Below are 14,649 nucleotides of genomic sequence, written 5' to 3'. Positions count from 1 at the left end.
GAAGAGATGCAATCAGATATACTCTATATTTGGCCGTACTGTGTTGTGCAGAATGAGACATAATGGTACATCTATCATGAAGCCACACTGAAAGTGCAGCCATTTGTAGTATAGTGAAGTACATTAACTAGAGAAGATAAAGTTAAAGTAGAATCTCATAACCTGCGCCTGTATTCCGCACAGGTGGCGCTAGACAATTTTTATCATAACTTACACTATCTTTATTTTGCAGCATTTTGGTGGCTCCACCCACTGCAGAGTTGGAGCCATTAGCTGATGGACTTGTGTCTCAAACCGACGAGGTAACTTAACATGCTGCTGCTTATTTGGTATGATTTTTTTGCGTTAATTGTTTATTTGTTCATTAGTTTATTCATTAGTAATTATCAAAAGCAGGGAAAGGCAGAGCTGGTGAAAGAAACAGAATCTTGCCATCACCTCTAAGTGCAATGAATGTCATTATTGGAATGTCACAGCATGTCTTACCAGCATTCCCATATTTGGAATTAACCAATGCCAATTTACAGCCGGATACCTAAAGAGCTAGGTTCTGTCCCATACATGTTGTTCAGGACTGCAGCACACACTACTTTTCCATCTGCTAGAGTTCACTTCTCTTAGAGTTATACGCATAGTTTAGATTAATGTATTCATTTGATATGCCATACGGTCATGGAGCATAATACTTAAAAAATTAACAACTGTGAGTAGATTACATTGATTCCACAGGGCACGTTAAACCCACTTGTGCATAAATATTCCACAGTGTTCCCTTAAAGACTTCTCTGTGGAGAGGAGGGGTTCAGTTATTCATTTTAAACCTTCAATTTAGCTCTGTTGTACCACAATATGTGTTTGCCTCACACTAGAATTTCCATTTTCAAACAGTTTTTACAAATGAACCCTAGCACTGTGTCCCATCACCCTTGGGTGTTTGATTTGTGGTTTAGAAAATAAAAAAAATAAAAATAAAGAGCCAGTAGAGAGTGGTATACAGATGCATTACATGCTCCTTTTCTTCCCGAACCCTTTCTATTATCTAAAATCTCCTGCAAGGAATACTGCATCTGTAACAATCAACCTAGGGGAAAGAGTGGGCATGTCCATTACAAAGCAAAGGTGTTCCTTCCTCGTCATTTAATAACCAGCAATGTTGGATCCCTGTCCTGAGGAGGCCACCATCCCTCAGAACTTAAAGGGGTCGAAACGCGTTGATCCTACTGATCACGGACATTAGGCAGAAATTCTCTGTGGAAGTTGACAGAATGGACTAATATGAGACCGTTCGGCTTCTGCTAAACAAGTGCTAGCATCCCCTTTTTCATTATAAATTGGTGCCAATAATCATACAAAGACATTAACCGGTGTCTTATTAATGTGCCCTTGGAACTGTAAATGAACCTTAGTTGTTCATTGAATCAGTTTTTGTATTGCTTTTGCTCACACAGATTGGTGACAGAACACAAACATTTTGCACATTATTTTGAATATTGTGACTTCATAATAATTATTGGTGAACTTTTCTATGTAATTATGTGTGTGATCTCCATGTTAAAGCGCGTTGTTGCTACATTATTTCTATGAAAACATCGATGATTAATTGGCGGATGTCTGATCATTCTGTTTTGACTTGGTACTATTAGTCATAATCACCTGAGGGACTCCTTTTTTGTGTGCTTATAAGTATTCAGTGGTCCAGTCTCTCAGGACATAATGACCCCACCCTCTCCCTGGCAGGGAATATGGCTGCTATCTTTCAACAAGCACATGGAGCGCATGTGCACACATGTGGGAAGAGAATTGATCTTTAAACCCAAGAATTGAGAATCCAAGTCAACAGGCAAAGGTCAGCTAGCCACACCCACCATTCAGGAACCAAGCCCAGGCTACCAACCAATAAGGGATTGACTGTGACTCCCTCCACTTCTGTGACTTCCAAATGGATGCAAATCTGGAGCGTGATAATTATTAAATGTTTCTTTGTTGCTCGATGACCAGAATCCATGACTATGTACTCGTCAAATGGCCTATGCTTCTTTCCCCGCCTTGGGGAAGCTGCTATGTGCACTATAACCAGAGCCACTGGAATTATCTGATTGTGCGACCGCGGAGATTTTCTCATAGAAATAGTTTTGTTGCATCTGCCACATAATCCATTATCTCCTGCATGATCTGTAGATTTTAACATGGTTCAAAGGTTACTAAAAACCCGGTAACATGTTGCCACGCAGTGGAAGGCACTTTGCAAACATTGACTGGCCACCTTTGTGTAGCTTATTGCTTTATTTATGTTAAACTGGTAGTACTAAAGAGGTGCAACTAATACCCAGGCAAGTTTAAAAATGGCAATAATGGAGTAATACTATCCTAAAATATGCCGCTTATTTTGCCTTTTCCCCCCTGCATAATTTACTCAACCTTGCCACATAATTTGGGCCTGTCCTGTCGCATAATTCCAGTGGCCCTGACTATAACAGAGAAACCAAAGTGGTACCTGGTAGTAACAGCTAGTAGCCTGCTTTTGAACTGTTTTATATTGCCAGTCACACTGACTTACCTGTGCTACCTCTACTTTACTACTCAGGCAGACATGGGGATGACGTACACAGAGCTCTCCGTCTACGGTAAGCTGAGGAAGGTGTCCAGAACTGGACCATACAGCATGTTCTGCAAACTCGTCAACACTTGGGCGCACATCTGTTCACCAAGACAGGTAAGAATTAGCACAACTTGGTTCCCAAAAATTAGAAAGGGAGGAGCAGATTTTAGATTTAAGCTTGCACAGCCGCGCCATGACCCCAAGCACATTTTTGTACTAGTAATATTTTGTGCATTGTTTGTATCGTGTACAAAAATCTAGATGCATTTGTGGTTTTACTAAATAATATGACATAATGCAATATAACACAAATGTATAACAGTTAGCAAAATTAATTTTCCAGAACCACACGTTTGTTTTGCTCTTTTTGTGTGTAAGTGTGATAATCTTTCAGAGAAAACAAATTGAAAGAAAAGGAAGGAGATGAGTGTGGCACATTTTGACTCTAAGGGCGTTAAAAGCCAGCCTTAGCAGCTACCTCATCCCAGGCCATCCTTCTTCACTGCAGTAATAGAAGGTGCAGTTCTTTTTTTTTTTGCAATCTGTTTTTGTTAAGTTTTAAGTTTTCAACTTTTCGGCATCCGTACACACATACGTAGTATACATATCACTTGGCGATAGACATGCGGTGGAGATTGTGGCAGTGAGTATTCCACATAAAGATACTTACAGATGCGACCTGAACTGTGAATTGTAACATATGTAAAGCGGAAATATTTATATAGAGGGCCTTAACAGTGGCTGTTAGTGTCCACTTGCTATCAATAATGCTCATGCATGCCGTGTGTATCGGTGCTACAGTTTCTTGTTGCGTATTGTTTAATGTGTGATGGAGGCGGGTAATAATGTAACGGGGCAACTCAAAATATAACAGCGAGTGTGTAACGATGTTGGAGCTTTCCCCTGTTTCCTCCACCTGGTGCATGTTGTGTGTTGTTTTGCACAGTGAGAACTTCGGTATGTGCCTGGGGGAATATTTGGTGATGCGTGTTCCTATTCATTGTCCAGTATGTCCACTCCATGTCCTATTCCAGATCTTTTCCGCTCTGAGAATGTGTTTCCCTAAGTTGTGGGGCTGGCTGAGGATAGGCTTCGGTATTGGTGTTATGAATATGTAGCAGCGCAGTTAGCATCACATCCCAGCCTGCGGCAAGTGGGACCTGGCGTATACCCATAGTATCTTCTCGTCCGAGCGCAATACTTTCAGCCTTGGCTCATGTGAGCATGGACCGTCTCCACAGCAGTATATGAGGTGGGGCAGGTTTTTTTCCATCTCTTTGTGATCAGTCTCTTTGCGACCGCCTTTCCCAAGTCTAAGAATCTGGAGGTCACTTTGTTGCTTCGACTCCTGTGTTAGAGATGTAGGATGTAGGTGCGCCAGTCAAATTGGGGAGGGAGGGGGGGGGGGGCACGACGGTACAGTGAGTCAGTATATCTACAACTTCACTCCAGCATGTGTGTAGGTGGGGACAGTCCCATAACATATGTATAAGTTCTGCTTCAACAAAGGAGCAGCGGGGACAGGTGGCATCCGTGCGGTTGAAATATCTATTGATTTTAGCAGGTGTAAGATATTCCCTTTGCGTGACATAATACTGTATTTGTCATAAGCGCATGTTCTAGGGATGTGCACAGGACTTTCGTGCACTGAGGTCCACTCGCAGTCTGTAAATTGACGTTGCATATCTCTTTCCCAGTGAAGCCGAAGGGGCATTGGATTGATTGCAGTGTGGTGGTACAGTGAGTCGGCAAACCACCATGTAAGATGCCCTTCCTGTCCCATGACATGTAACTATTGTACAGTGAGATAGGTTAGAAGTTCAAGGGTTACGTCTCCACATTTAGAGGTGAGGGCGGCCAACAACGACCAATGTAGTAGCAATTAGCCTTAGGGTAGCTCGCCTTCTTCTATTAGTGTCGCGTACAAGGTTAGGATGCCCTCCCAGTATAGGTGTCCTATGTCTTGGATTCCTGCTTCACACCAGCTCCTCAGTTTGGCGGCTTTATTCACAGCCCGACCTCTGGGCGTTCCCTCCAATAGTAAAGCAGGTGCATACGGTGTAACATTCCGGGTAAGATGTAGGCTTCTGCGGAAGAATCTATATGCTACATTAGGCAACAACAATTCTGGAGGCTTTGCTTTCGTACAGGGGTTAAACAGTCGCCGCAGTTCCACCAAGGTATTGGCTGGGCGCGTGGTTGCAGTGTCATTGTGATGACGATCAGCCATCCACCTGGCCACCCACTGCAGCTGGGCGGTCAGATAGTATTGCTCCAGGTTCGGGCCGCTAGGCCTCCCCGATCTGTAGGTTGGTAGAGCTTCGTTCAAAATTTCTTTATGTTCTGGGGTTGTCTTTGGTAGATGCACTGATTTTAGGAAAGCGGTTAGGTGTTGTTTGTCGCATTGCCTTGATGACTGATAAAGCTTAGTGTAGTGGAGCATGATAGCCGCCTGTATTTCATACTGTGTGTATAGTGTGTGTCCTGTCTCTGCCCGTAAGGCGCATATGGGCTGGCGAGTTTGTTCCTGACGCAGGAGCCATGCCAACATCTGACCCGCTTGGCATGCTGTGGCTTGCGTGCGTGTGGAGTGCGCCGCATAGATAGGACATCGAAGTCTTTCTAGTAGATCAGCGTGTTCTGTGTGTAGTTCTTCTAGACGCTGGGTGCCTTCCGCGCCCTCAACTGTCTCGTGGCGTAGTAATTGTCTCTCTACTAAACGTGTCATTGAATTGTTTTCGTATGTTACAGCTGGCCCCCAAGCAGTGCCCTCTTGTGGTAACTTTGAAGACGTCCCATTCAAGTAGTGTGTCGTTTATGGTACCTTCATTTATCTCAAAGTATTCTAGGATCGCTGTTCCCAAGGAGAAATGGAATGCTTGATCTGCTAGTGCTGCTGATTGGAGTTGCCATGAAGGGATTGGGGGACCTGCCTCCCATGTAAATTGCAGTAGCTGGGGATTGTGGTCGGAGTACGTGCGTCCTAGGTATTCAACCCTCTTGATAAGCGGGGAGAGAGCGTGTGACCCCACTATATGGTCCAACCTCACATGTAGTCCGTGACCAGGGGAATTGTACGAGTAAATACATGTTTTAGGATTGAGGGCGCACCCGATGTCAGTCAGCGACCAGTAAGTCAACCATTCCATTAGTGCCTGTGCATTGAACGTCGCTGTGGTTCTCGTCAGGGTGGGAATGCCCTGTCTAGGTCTACGTCTAGCACAGAATTAAAATCTTCCCCCTAGAAGCCACAGGATTCTGCTCCATCTGGCCAATACCCCAGTTAATTTACTAAGGCATAGTGTTTGTTCCACATTAGGAGTGTATATGGCGCCTATTAGGAGTGTTAGGCTTTTTAATCAATCTTTGACACACACATATCTGCCTTCCGGGTCTATTATCACATCTTCCTTCACATAAGGGACCCAGGCTTTTATCCATATTAATGCCCCCCATGCTTTGGAGGAGTAGTGAGTTGGATATAGCTCCCCTTCCATCGCCGGCATTCATTTTCCATTTGGTTCACGTGTGTTTCCTGCAGGGAGGCTATGCTTGTAGATCTACGTTGCAGATTGGAATACATGTTGTATCTGCTTGTGGGTGTGTGCATTCCTCTCACATTCCAGGTAAATATGTTTGCCTGTGCCATAGTTAAATGATATTGCCCCTACTGTAAGGGTTGGCTAGTGTGCGGCGGGGGACTGGTCGATCTCTTATAGCTCCTTGGGGTGATGTAAAAGAAATTAGAACAAGGGATTCAACTACGTTCTGCATAACTGTATGAGGGTGAATTCAGAGTCGTAATTCGCCCAAACTAAAATGCCCAACGGTGGCAACTGTTATGTTAACTTGTATTTAGCTGTTTGGGTGCATGCTGTGGACTATGCGGCATTGTCTCCCCCTCGATGTTCTTTGAAAAGAGCAAGGAAAATTTAAGGTAATCCCACCTGAGTTGTAGATGTGGGTGTGTGTTCAGCCTGGGTTATGGGAGTGTAGGGCCCTGCATGGTCTTTATGTCTGTTAGAATGTTAATTGTCCCATCTGCTTGCTGAGTGTGTGCCTATTGGGACATCAACTACAGACAAGACAGCGCGCTATTCGCATATTATGTGATAGCAACCAACCAATCAATTCTCCATGATTGTTCAGATCATGTTGTACGCTGTCTGTTGTGTGACGTCTGGTGGTGCAGAGTCCAGGTCCTCCGATCTGGCAGGCGTCGACCCAGCTGTGCTTAACGAATGAGTGGAACTCCCTTCGTGGTCAGAGTTCTGAGACGTGGATCGGATTGTTGCGGCCACATGGATTGCCCCTTGCCTTTCCATTGATCTTTTTTCTAGGTCCGAGACCGCTGTCAATGGCATTACGCGACTCGGACCTCTTCCCTCATCGCAGCGACAAGCCCCCCTGCTCCGCCGGGGTGATATGTTTTCTGTGGGTTGCCTGGGTCCTGTCAGTCAGCCTTACTCCTCCAGCCAGTCCCAGACATCAGAAGGCGTGTCGAAAAAGCGGGTGGTACCCTTTGCTGCTACCCTTAGCTTGGCAGGGAACATGAGGGAGTAGCAGATGCCTAGTTCTCTAAGTTGGCGTTTCACTGTATTGAAAGATCCTCGCCGTCTCTGTACCTGCGCAGTGTAGTCTGGGAATAGCATTATGTGGCTCTTTTGTATCCTGATGTCTGGCAAATATCGCACTTTCCTCAGTACTGCGTTCCTGTCTCTGTAGTTTAGTTATTTAAAGAGGAACGATCTTGGCCTGGCTCCTGGAGGCGGTTTGCGGGCTGGCACCTGATGTGCCATTCTACCACAAAATGGGGCGACAGCGCATCTTCCGGAAGCAGCTCCTACAGCCAGCATTTGCTGTATGCTACAGGGTCTTGTCCCTCTTCTCCTTCAGGAAGGCTCACCCCACGGATATTGCTGCAGCGGGAGTGTCCCTCTGCATCTTCTAGTCTGTCCTCTATTGTGTTTACTTGGTCCAGGAGGTCTTGCAAAGCGGCCGCGTGTCTGTGTGTGTTTGGCTTCAGTTCTGATATGTTAAGCTTGTTGGCTTAGACCTTATCTGTTAATTTGTGGTGGTCGGCTCGCAGTAACGTAAAGTCTGAAGTAACTTTGTCTATTCTGGACTCTAGTGATGTCTGCGTTTGCTCAAGTGTAGATCCGATTTTTTTACTGCAGCTAAAATAGAAACCAGTTTAGTGGCGAGTATCGAATGTGGAGCTTCATGCGCGCTGTCATACTCTGCATGCTGGTTTTCCTGTGCTTCTAAGCGTGTTTGGTGACTGTGTATTTGTGCGCAATATGCCCATGGCTAGCTTTTGTGATGGAGGCATATATGGGTGCTTAGTTCACCTTCCTAGTGTTGGTGGGCTTACTGGGTTCTTTGGGTTGAGAACTGAAAGATGGTGAGTTGTCTATTGTCAGTAGCTGCTTCGCTGCTAGGTTCCTGCCTGTCAGGTGTGTCTTTCCGCTCGTGTCTCCAATGCGGCAAGCCCCCCCCCCCCCACCTTCCAGTCCAGATCAGCTGCTAAGATGTTTGTGTGAGTCTCCCTCTGGTGCTGTAATTGAGTTCTATGGAGCCGTCATCACACAGGAAACTTTCATGATTATAATCACAGGATACTGCCACGAGTATAATCACACAGGATACTGCCACGAGCATAATCACACAGGATACTGCCACGAGTATAACAAGATACTGCCACGAGTATAAGGACAGGATACTGCCACGAGGATAATCACAGGATACTGCCACGAGGATAATCACAGGATACTGCCATGAATATAGTCACACAGGATACTGCAACGAGTATAATCAGAGGATACTGCCACGAGCATAATCACACAGGATACTACCGTGAGTATAATCACAGGATACTGCCACGAGTACAATCACACAGGATACTGCCACGAGGATAATCACAGGATACTGCCATGAGTATAGTCACACAGGATACTGCAACGAGTATAATCAGAGGATACTGCCACGAGCATAATCACACAGGATACTACCGTGAGTATAATCACAGGATACTGCCACGAGTACAATCACACAGGATACTGCCACGAGTATAATCACACAGGATACTGCCACGAGTATAATCACACAGGATACTGCCATGAATATAATCGCAGGATACTGCCACAAGCATAGTCACACAGGATACAGCCACGAGTATAATGACAGGATACTGCCACGAGCATAATCACAGGATGCTGCCATGAGTATAGTCACACAGGATACTGCCACGAGTATAATCACACAGGATACTGCAACGAGTATAATCAGAGGATACTGCCACGAGCATAATCACACAGGATACTACCGTGAGTATAATCACAGGATACTGCCATGAGTACAATCACACAGGATACTGCCACGAGTATAATCACACAGGATACTGCCACGAGTATAATCACACAGGATACTGCCATGAATATAATCACAGGATACTGCCACAAGCATAGTCACACAGGATACTGCCACGAGTATAATGACAGGATACTGCCACGAGCATAATCACAGGATGCTGCCATGAGTATAGTCACACAGGATACTGCCACGAGTATAATCACAGGATACTGCCACGAGCATAATCACACAGGATACTACCATGAGTATAATCACAGGATACTGCCACAAGTACAATCACACAGGATACTGCCACGAGTATAATCACACAGGATACTGCCACCTGTATAATCACACAGGATACTGCCACCTGTATAATCACACAGGATACTGCCACCTGTATAATAACAGGATACTGCCACCAGTATAATAACAGGATACTGCCACCGGTATAATAACAGGATACTGCCACCAGTATAATAACACAATACTGCCACCAGTATATTCACAGGATACTGCCACGCACATAATCACACAGGATACTGCCACAAATATAATCATACAGAATACTTCCACCAGTATAATCGATCAATTAAGCTTTATTCGACAATTGAGTCATAAAAGCACATTACAATCATATCAAAAAGTTAATAAATTATCTAAAAGTTTAAAATTACAATTAAATCTCTAGACAATCATCGAATACAATACTTAAAAGGCTATTAAGCCGATCTAAAACCAATCCATCTTGCATTTATATCAACATGACACAGTTCAAGGGTCATACTGCTTTAGTTACCAACCAAGATTAATTACATCTGATAGATGCTAAAAAATATGGGCATATTAAAAACAATTTACATCTTACTTCAGGGCTTTTGACCGTATACCCCAGGCCCATCCCAAAAACTTAGCCACAGCTATACAGGTGGGCGGGGCAGAATCTGTGCACAAGATACGCAGAGCTATAGCGTATCTTCTAATGCCCAAAAATCTACAAATGGGCTTTATCCAGATTTTTCGAGGTACTACATACATAGGACAAAATAATAGTACTTGTCCTACTGATTCACATACATCTACGCATCTATAGCACTTATCGTTTTTGCTATGTCGGCCCCCCCATCTGGAGGTGAATTCAGCAACGGGTAAAGTACCCACCCGTAATTGGAAATACAGTTTACGATCGAGGGTTTTTTCGATTATATCCCAATACCTCTCAAGGGATGGACAAACCTTTAAGTCGAGGAAACGACACGTTAGATGGGTAGAGAGACCTTGTGTAGTTTCCACCTTGAATACCCATTCCCAATATATTGCTTTCAACTTCTCCTTTGTTGGGAAAACAGCATTTGATGGGTCATTCCAGAGATCGATCAGGCCTATGCTACCAAGAAGAGATTTGATCCCACGCAACCAATGTATTTTGTGAAACAAATCAGATTTTTTTACGTCCATAAAGACACTCCTATAGTGGATGAGTTCACCTGTACACCAAAGCCGGCGCCAATAAAGTATTGGACGAAGCTTCACAAGATATTCAAGTGGCTTTTTGCCAAGATCTAATAATAGAGGTCGCAGTGGCGTACTTGAAGGAAGATTTGTAATCTTGCGTAAAAACGTGTTATCAAGCACTGTCAGGCTGTTCAAGTTACCAAATCCCCAGTGCTCAGCCCCATATAAGCATGAGCTCAAAACCATCATCCCATAAACTTCCAATACTGGGGAGATCGTTTTTGTAAATGAGGCTTTAAATCTGGAGAGAAGCACACCTGATTTTTGTTTGTGTATAAGTACAGCACGATCTAATTGGCAGTCCCAACGCATGTCTTTCTGCAATGTGTTACACGGTAGAACCCGTGCTTGGGGCTGTGGTTAGTTAGGTGCACTACATTTCCTAGAAGACAGTGGGAAAGGGGAGGAGGTGGTGTGTGCTTGCTGAGATCACCTGACGTGAGAGGCGGAGATATAAGCATCTCTCTCCTACACGTCGAAGCTTGACAATCCCTCCGTTTGGATGGACCACGCCTCCTCGCAGCTGTGCATCGGACCTTTGCCTGCCGTGGAACTCTTCGTCAGGCAGCGCTTTTGCTACTATCCTGCTCGGATCTGTGCTGCCCTTCTCTATTTGAACCTTAATCCTTTCATGCCTATCGTTCCCCCCGCAAGACCAGCGGACTATCGAACCAACTAATTGGCTTTCCGTGCAGCTGAGAACGTCTTCATCTCCGCCCGATTTCAAGTTCTCTCTCTGATTCCGGTCCGTGTTTTCCTCTTCCCCGTTGGCCTCCCGATTCCGACAAATCCAGTATATCCTACCCCTGCCTTCGGCATCACCTCTGAGAGAGTCGGACTCATTTGCTCCCCTACCCGTCACAGCAGGACCGGACTTTCCCGTCACAGCAGGACCGGACTTTCCTCTTTGTGTGTTTACTGTGACAATCCTTCCCTCGCGGCTGGAACTCATCGAGTGTTTGGGTTGCTGGTCTCTCCAGGTGAACATTGGAGACACCCGAACATTGGAGCCACCTGTCACTACATCTAAACGTGATTTCTCCTACTATAAGTGACTGCTTTTCAAATCTACTGCTACATCACTAAGACTCCGCTTACAGATTACCAAACTGGTGAGTCCACAAGAGCACACCTCCTGGGAAGGGGAGTGGATATAGAAGTAGATAGATTGGCGGGTGGGAAGGGATAGAAAGGGGTGCATTACATGTCACGTCCCTTATCCTCTCTCTCTCTCTCTCTGTAGGGAAATCACGCTCCTGACAACTCTGCAGGGAACACGCACAACTGACAACACTACTTCCCAGCCATCCCTCCTTGAAGTCTGGTGGTCCTAAGCTGTCTCCTACCTCCCAGTGGGGCAGCAGATCAGAGGTCGAGATTGTTTTCGAGTCTGGTCGTGCCCTGAGGGGAGAGAGGAGAAATATCTTCGCTCCCGAGGTTTGGTATCCTTTTGCTGGAATTCGTGTCCTGACACAATGTGATTCCCAAATATGTAAATGAAGTAACCTGCTCCAGGGGTAAATTGTTCATATAAATCCTTCCCTTGTATGATTTATGTTCATTAAAGGACATGAACTTGGTTTTTTCAGTATTGACTTCCAGGCCCCTCACTTTGCAGAACTCTTCAAAACACCCAAGTGCCTTTTGTAAACCACTTGGGGTCTTGGAGATAATCAACGTATCATCCGCAAACATGAGGATGGGGACACGTGACCCTGCCAATACCAGTGCGTCGGTGGGGGTCAGCGAGAGGAAGTCGGCCGCCCCGTTGACAAAGAGCGAGAACAGGGTCGGTTCCAAGATGCACCCCTGTCGCACGCCCCTGCCAACCGGAAAATCCTCTATCACCTCTCCCACACCCCCCCAGCGAACCCGAGCAACATTACCCTCATGTAAGCGGATGATTACGGAAAGGAGTTCAGGTGCAATTCCCATTTCTCTCAAGACCTGCCAGAGCTTTCTACGTGGAACCAGGTCAAAAGCCGCTTTTAGGTCGACAAACACCGCATATAAAGCACCCTTTCCTAAGACCACCGTCTTCCAATATTAAGTAACAAAACGGAAAACTTGGTCAATTGTACTTGTCCGGCGTCGGAAACCAGCCTGCATTGGGCTTAGGATTTCCCGGTTTTCTATCCATGTTAAGATCTCATGTAGAAACAAACGACCAATGATCTTCTGTGTTGAATCTATTAGGCTGATTGGCCTGTAGTTGCCAGCTACAGACTTATCCCCCTTTTTGAATACCGGGACAATTTCAGCTCCCTTCCATGAGGAAGGGATATCAGCTCCCTGGGCGATTGCATTAGCAAGACGTGTAATATAACTACAACAGAGGTGTCTATCGCTAGTAAACACATCTGCTGGAATTCCATCCATGCCAGGTGCTCTACCCCCAGTCACTGTGTTTAGGGCCCTTACTACATCTATTGGTGAAAATATTGCCTTATCATAGTATACATGGCTAAAAGTGTCACCAGAGTTTTCTTCACAGGTTGCTGCATACTGTGGTTTAAAGTGCTCAACCCACGCATTCTGGTCCACATTATTCTGTGGGCGCTCTGGAACACCACCCCTATCCCATTTGTATATGTCCCAGAATTGCTTGCCATTCTTACGCCTGCAAGCATCAAGGAGATCCTTCCACTTTTCATTATCCCACATTTCCTTAGCCTCTTTCATTGTCTTCCTGTAGAATAACCTAGCAGACCTTACCAATATTGAATCTTTCGTCTTGAGGGCACTACCAAGTTTAGCCCGGGCTTTCCTGCAGTCAAAATTGTACCATCCCTCGTTATTGTGGTGGTCGGTGTTTCTTTTTGAGATAGGTTTAACAAAATATTTTTTCAGACCCTCAAAAAGCCTATTGTGAACTTCCACCACAATCTGGCTGGAGTTCCAACCATCTACAGCTAAACCAGGTACCTGTAATGCACCAGCTACTTCTTCTTTGATCGCTGTCGTAATTTTTGAGTCTCCCACAATCCTACCCCACTTTAGATGACGCATATTATTAGACATAATTTGTTCGGGCTCGGAATTACCTTGCTGGGATACTAAATTACCAGATAAGGACAAATTAAATACCGAGGCGAGTGGCTGGTGATCACTCTCGGTACGGTTGATGACCTTCATATCTCCAAGATGGAACCAGAGCTTCACATGAACAAGCAAATAATCTATTCTGCTCGCCCTGCGGCCATTTTCAAAGGTGTTCTTTCCGAGTTTGTCTGACACACTTCTCCCATTGGCTGCCCTCAAATGATTGCCTATACCTTTTCACGGGAGCAATCTGGAGGGTTGGAATACCCCATCTAGCGTCCTCCTCTGTTGTAAACTGTGATATATCGTGGCCCAAATGCTCAAAGGAGGTATTAAAATCACCTGCTACAAGGGGTAAAGTGTTCAAGGGCAAAGAGTCTAATAAGTCTTCCAGTTCCTTTACAACCACAGACTTTTTGCCCCCCGGTAAGCCTCTTGCATACACATTGAAATTTTCTAGTTTAATCCTAGACTTGGAGACAATCCTTATTGATAATATATCCTCACTAATTCTTACACCTTGGTTTACTTGCCACCCCAAATCCTGCCTTATCCATATAGTTAATCCACCCGACGGGCGGCCTCTTACGCTTTTTAATGCAGGGACATAAAAATTGAGGAAGCCACTACAGAACACAGGATCTATTGACCAAGTCTCTTGAAAGAGACATACATCATATTTTGTTATGAATCCCATCCATTCAGGGGAGGCAATTTTAGGACCTAGGCCTGCAATGTTCCAAGATATTATAGACAATGAACCATTCTCTCTGTGTTTTCCCTTGTTAATATCTAGACTCAGCAATGGAGCGCCTAGACCATCCCTCTCGGGGTGAGCCAGTTTATCCATAATAATAGTGCCCATATTGGATTTGGTGCCATGCTCGCTGCCACCTTCAGCATCGCTTGGAGGGTGCAACAGACACCCCACCTCTTTCACCAAAGTTAATGGGCTTACCACTCCTGTCTGAATCAGGTCAGTTGTTGTTGACCCAACTAACGGATTTTGTTCATTGTCTGGTCTATCACCCACAACTATATTTAATTGGTCTTCACCTTTCTCAAGAAGGGTTTGGGTTGGTTCAATTGTTATGTTCCTATCACTAGAGTGGGCTGGCCGTCAATCACAATCTTCCAGCCCA

General features: G+C 45.1%; 1 protein-coding gene across 1 annotated transcript in view; it reads left to right on the top strand.

Moving 5' to 3' along the window:
• The window catches only part of NADSYN1 (NAD synthetase 1), a 199,914-nt gene that overhangs the window by 164,641 nt on the left and 20,624 nt on the right, over positions 1-14,649 (top strand). Inside the window, exons 18-19 of the mRNA XM_085643580.1 lie at positions 233-302; positions 2,585-2,713. Of these exons, the coding sequence (XP_085499706.1) occupies positions 233-302; positions 2,585-2,713 (199 nt within the window). The remainder of the gene's footprint in view (positions 1-232; positions 303-2,584; positions 2,714-14,649) is intronic.

This window comes from Triturus cristatus, chromosome 3_1 (assembly GCF_964204655.1).
Source record: "Triturus cristatus chromosome 3_1, aTriCri1.1, whole genome shotgun sequence".
Classification (NCBI taxonomy): domain Eukaryota; kingdom Metazoa; phylum Chordata; class Amphibia; order Caudata; family Salamandridae; genus Triturus; species Triturus cristatus.
The sequence above is the reverse complement of the archived record's forward strand: the minus strand, read 5'-3'. Positions and strand labels throughout refer to the sequence as shown.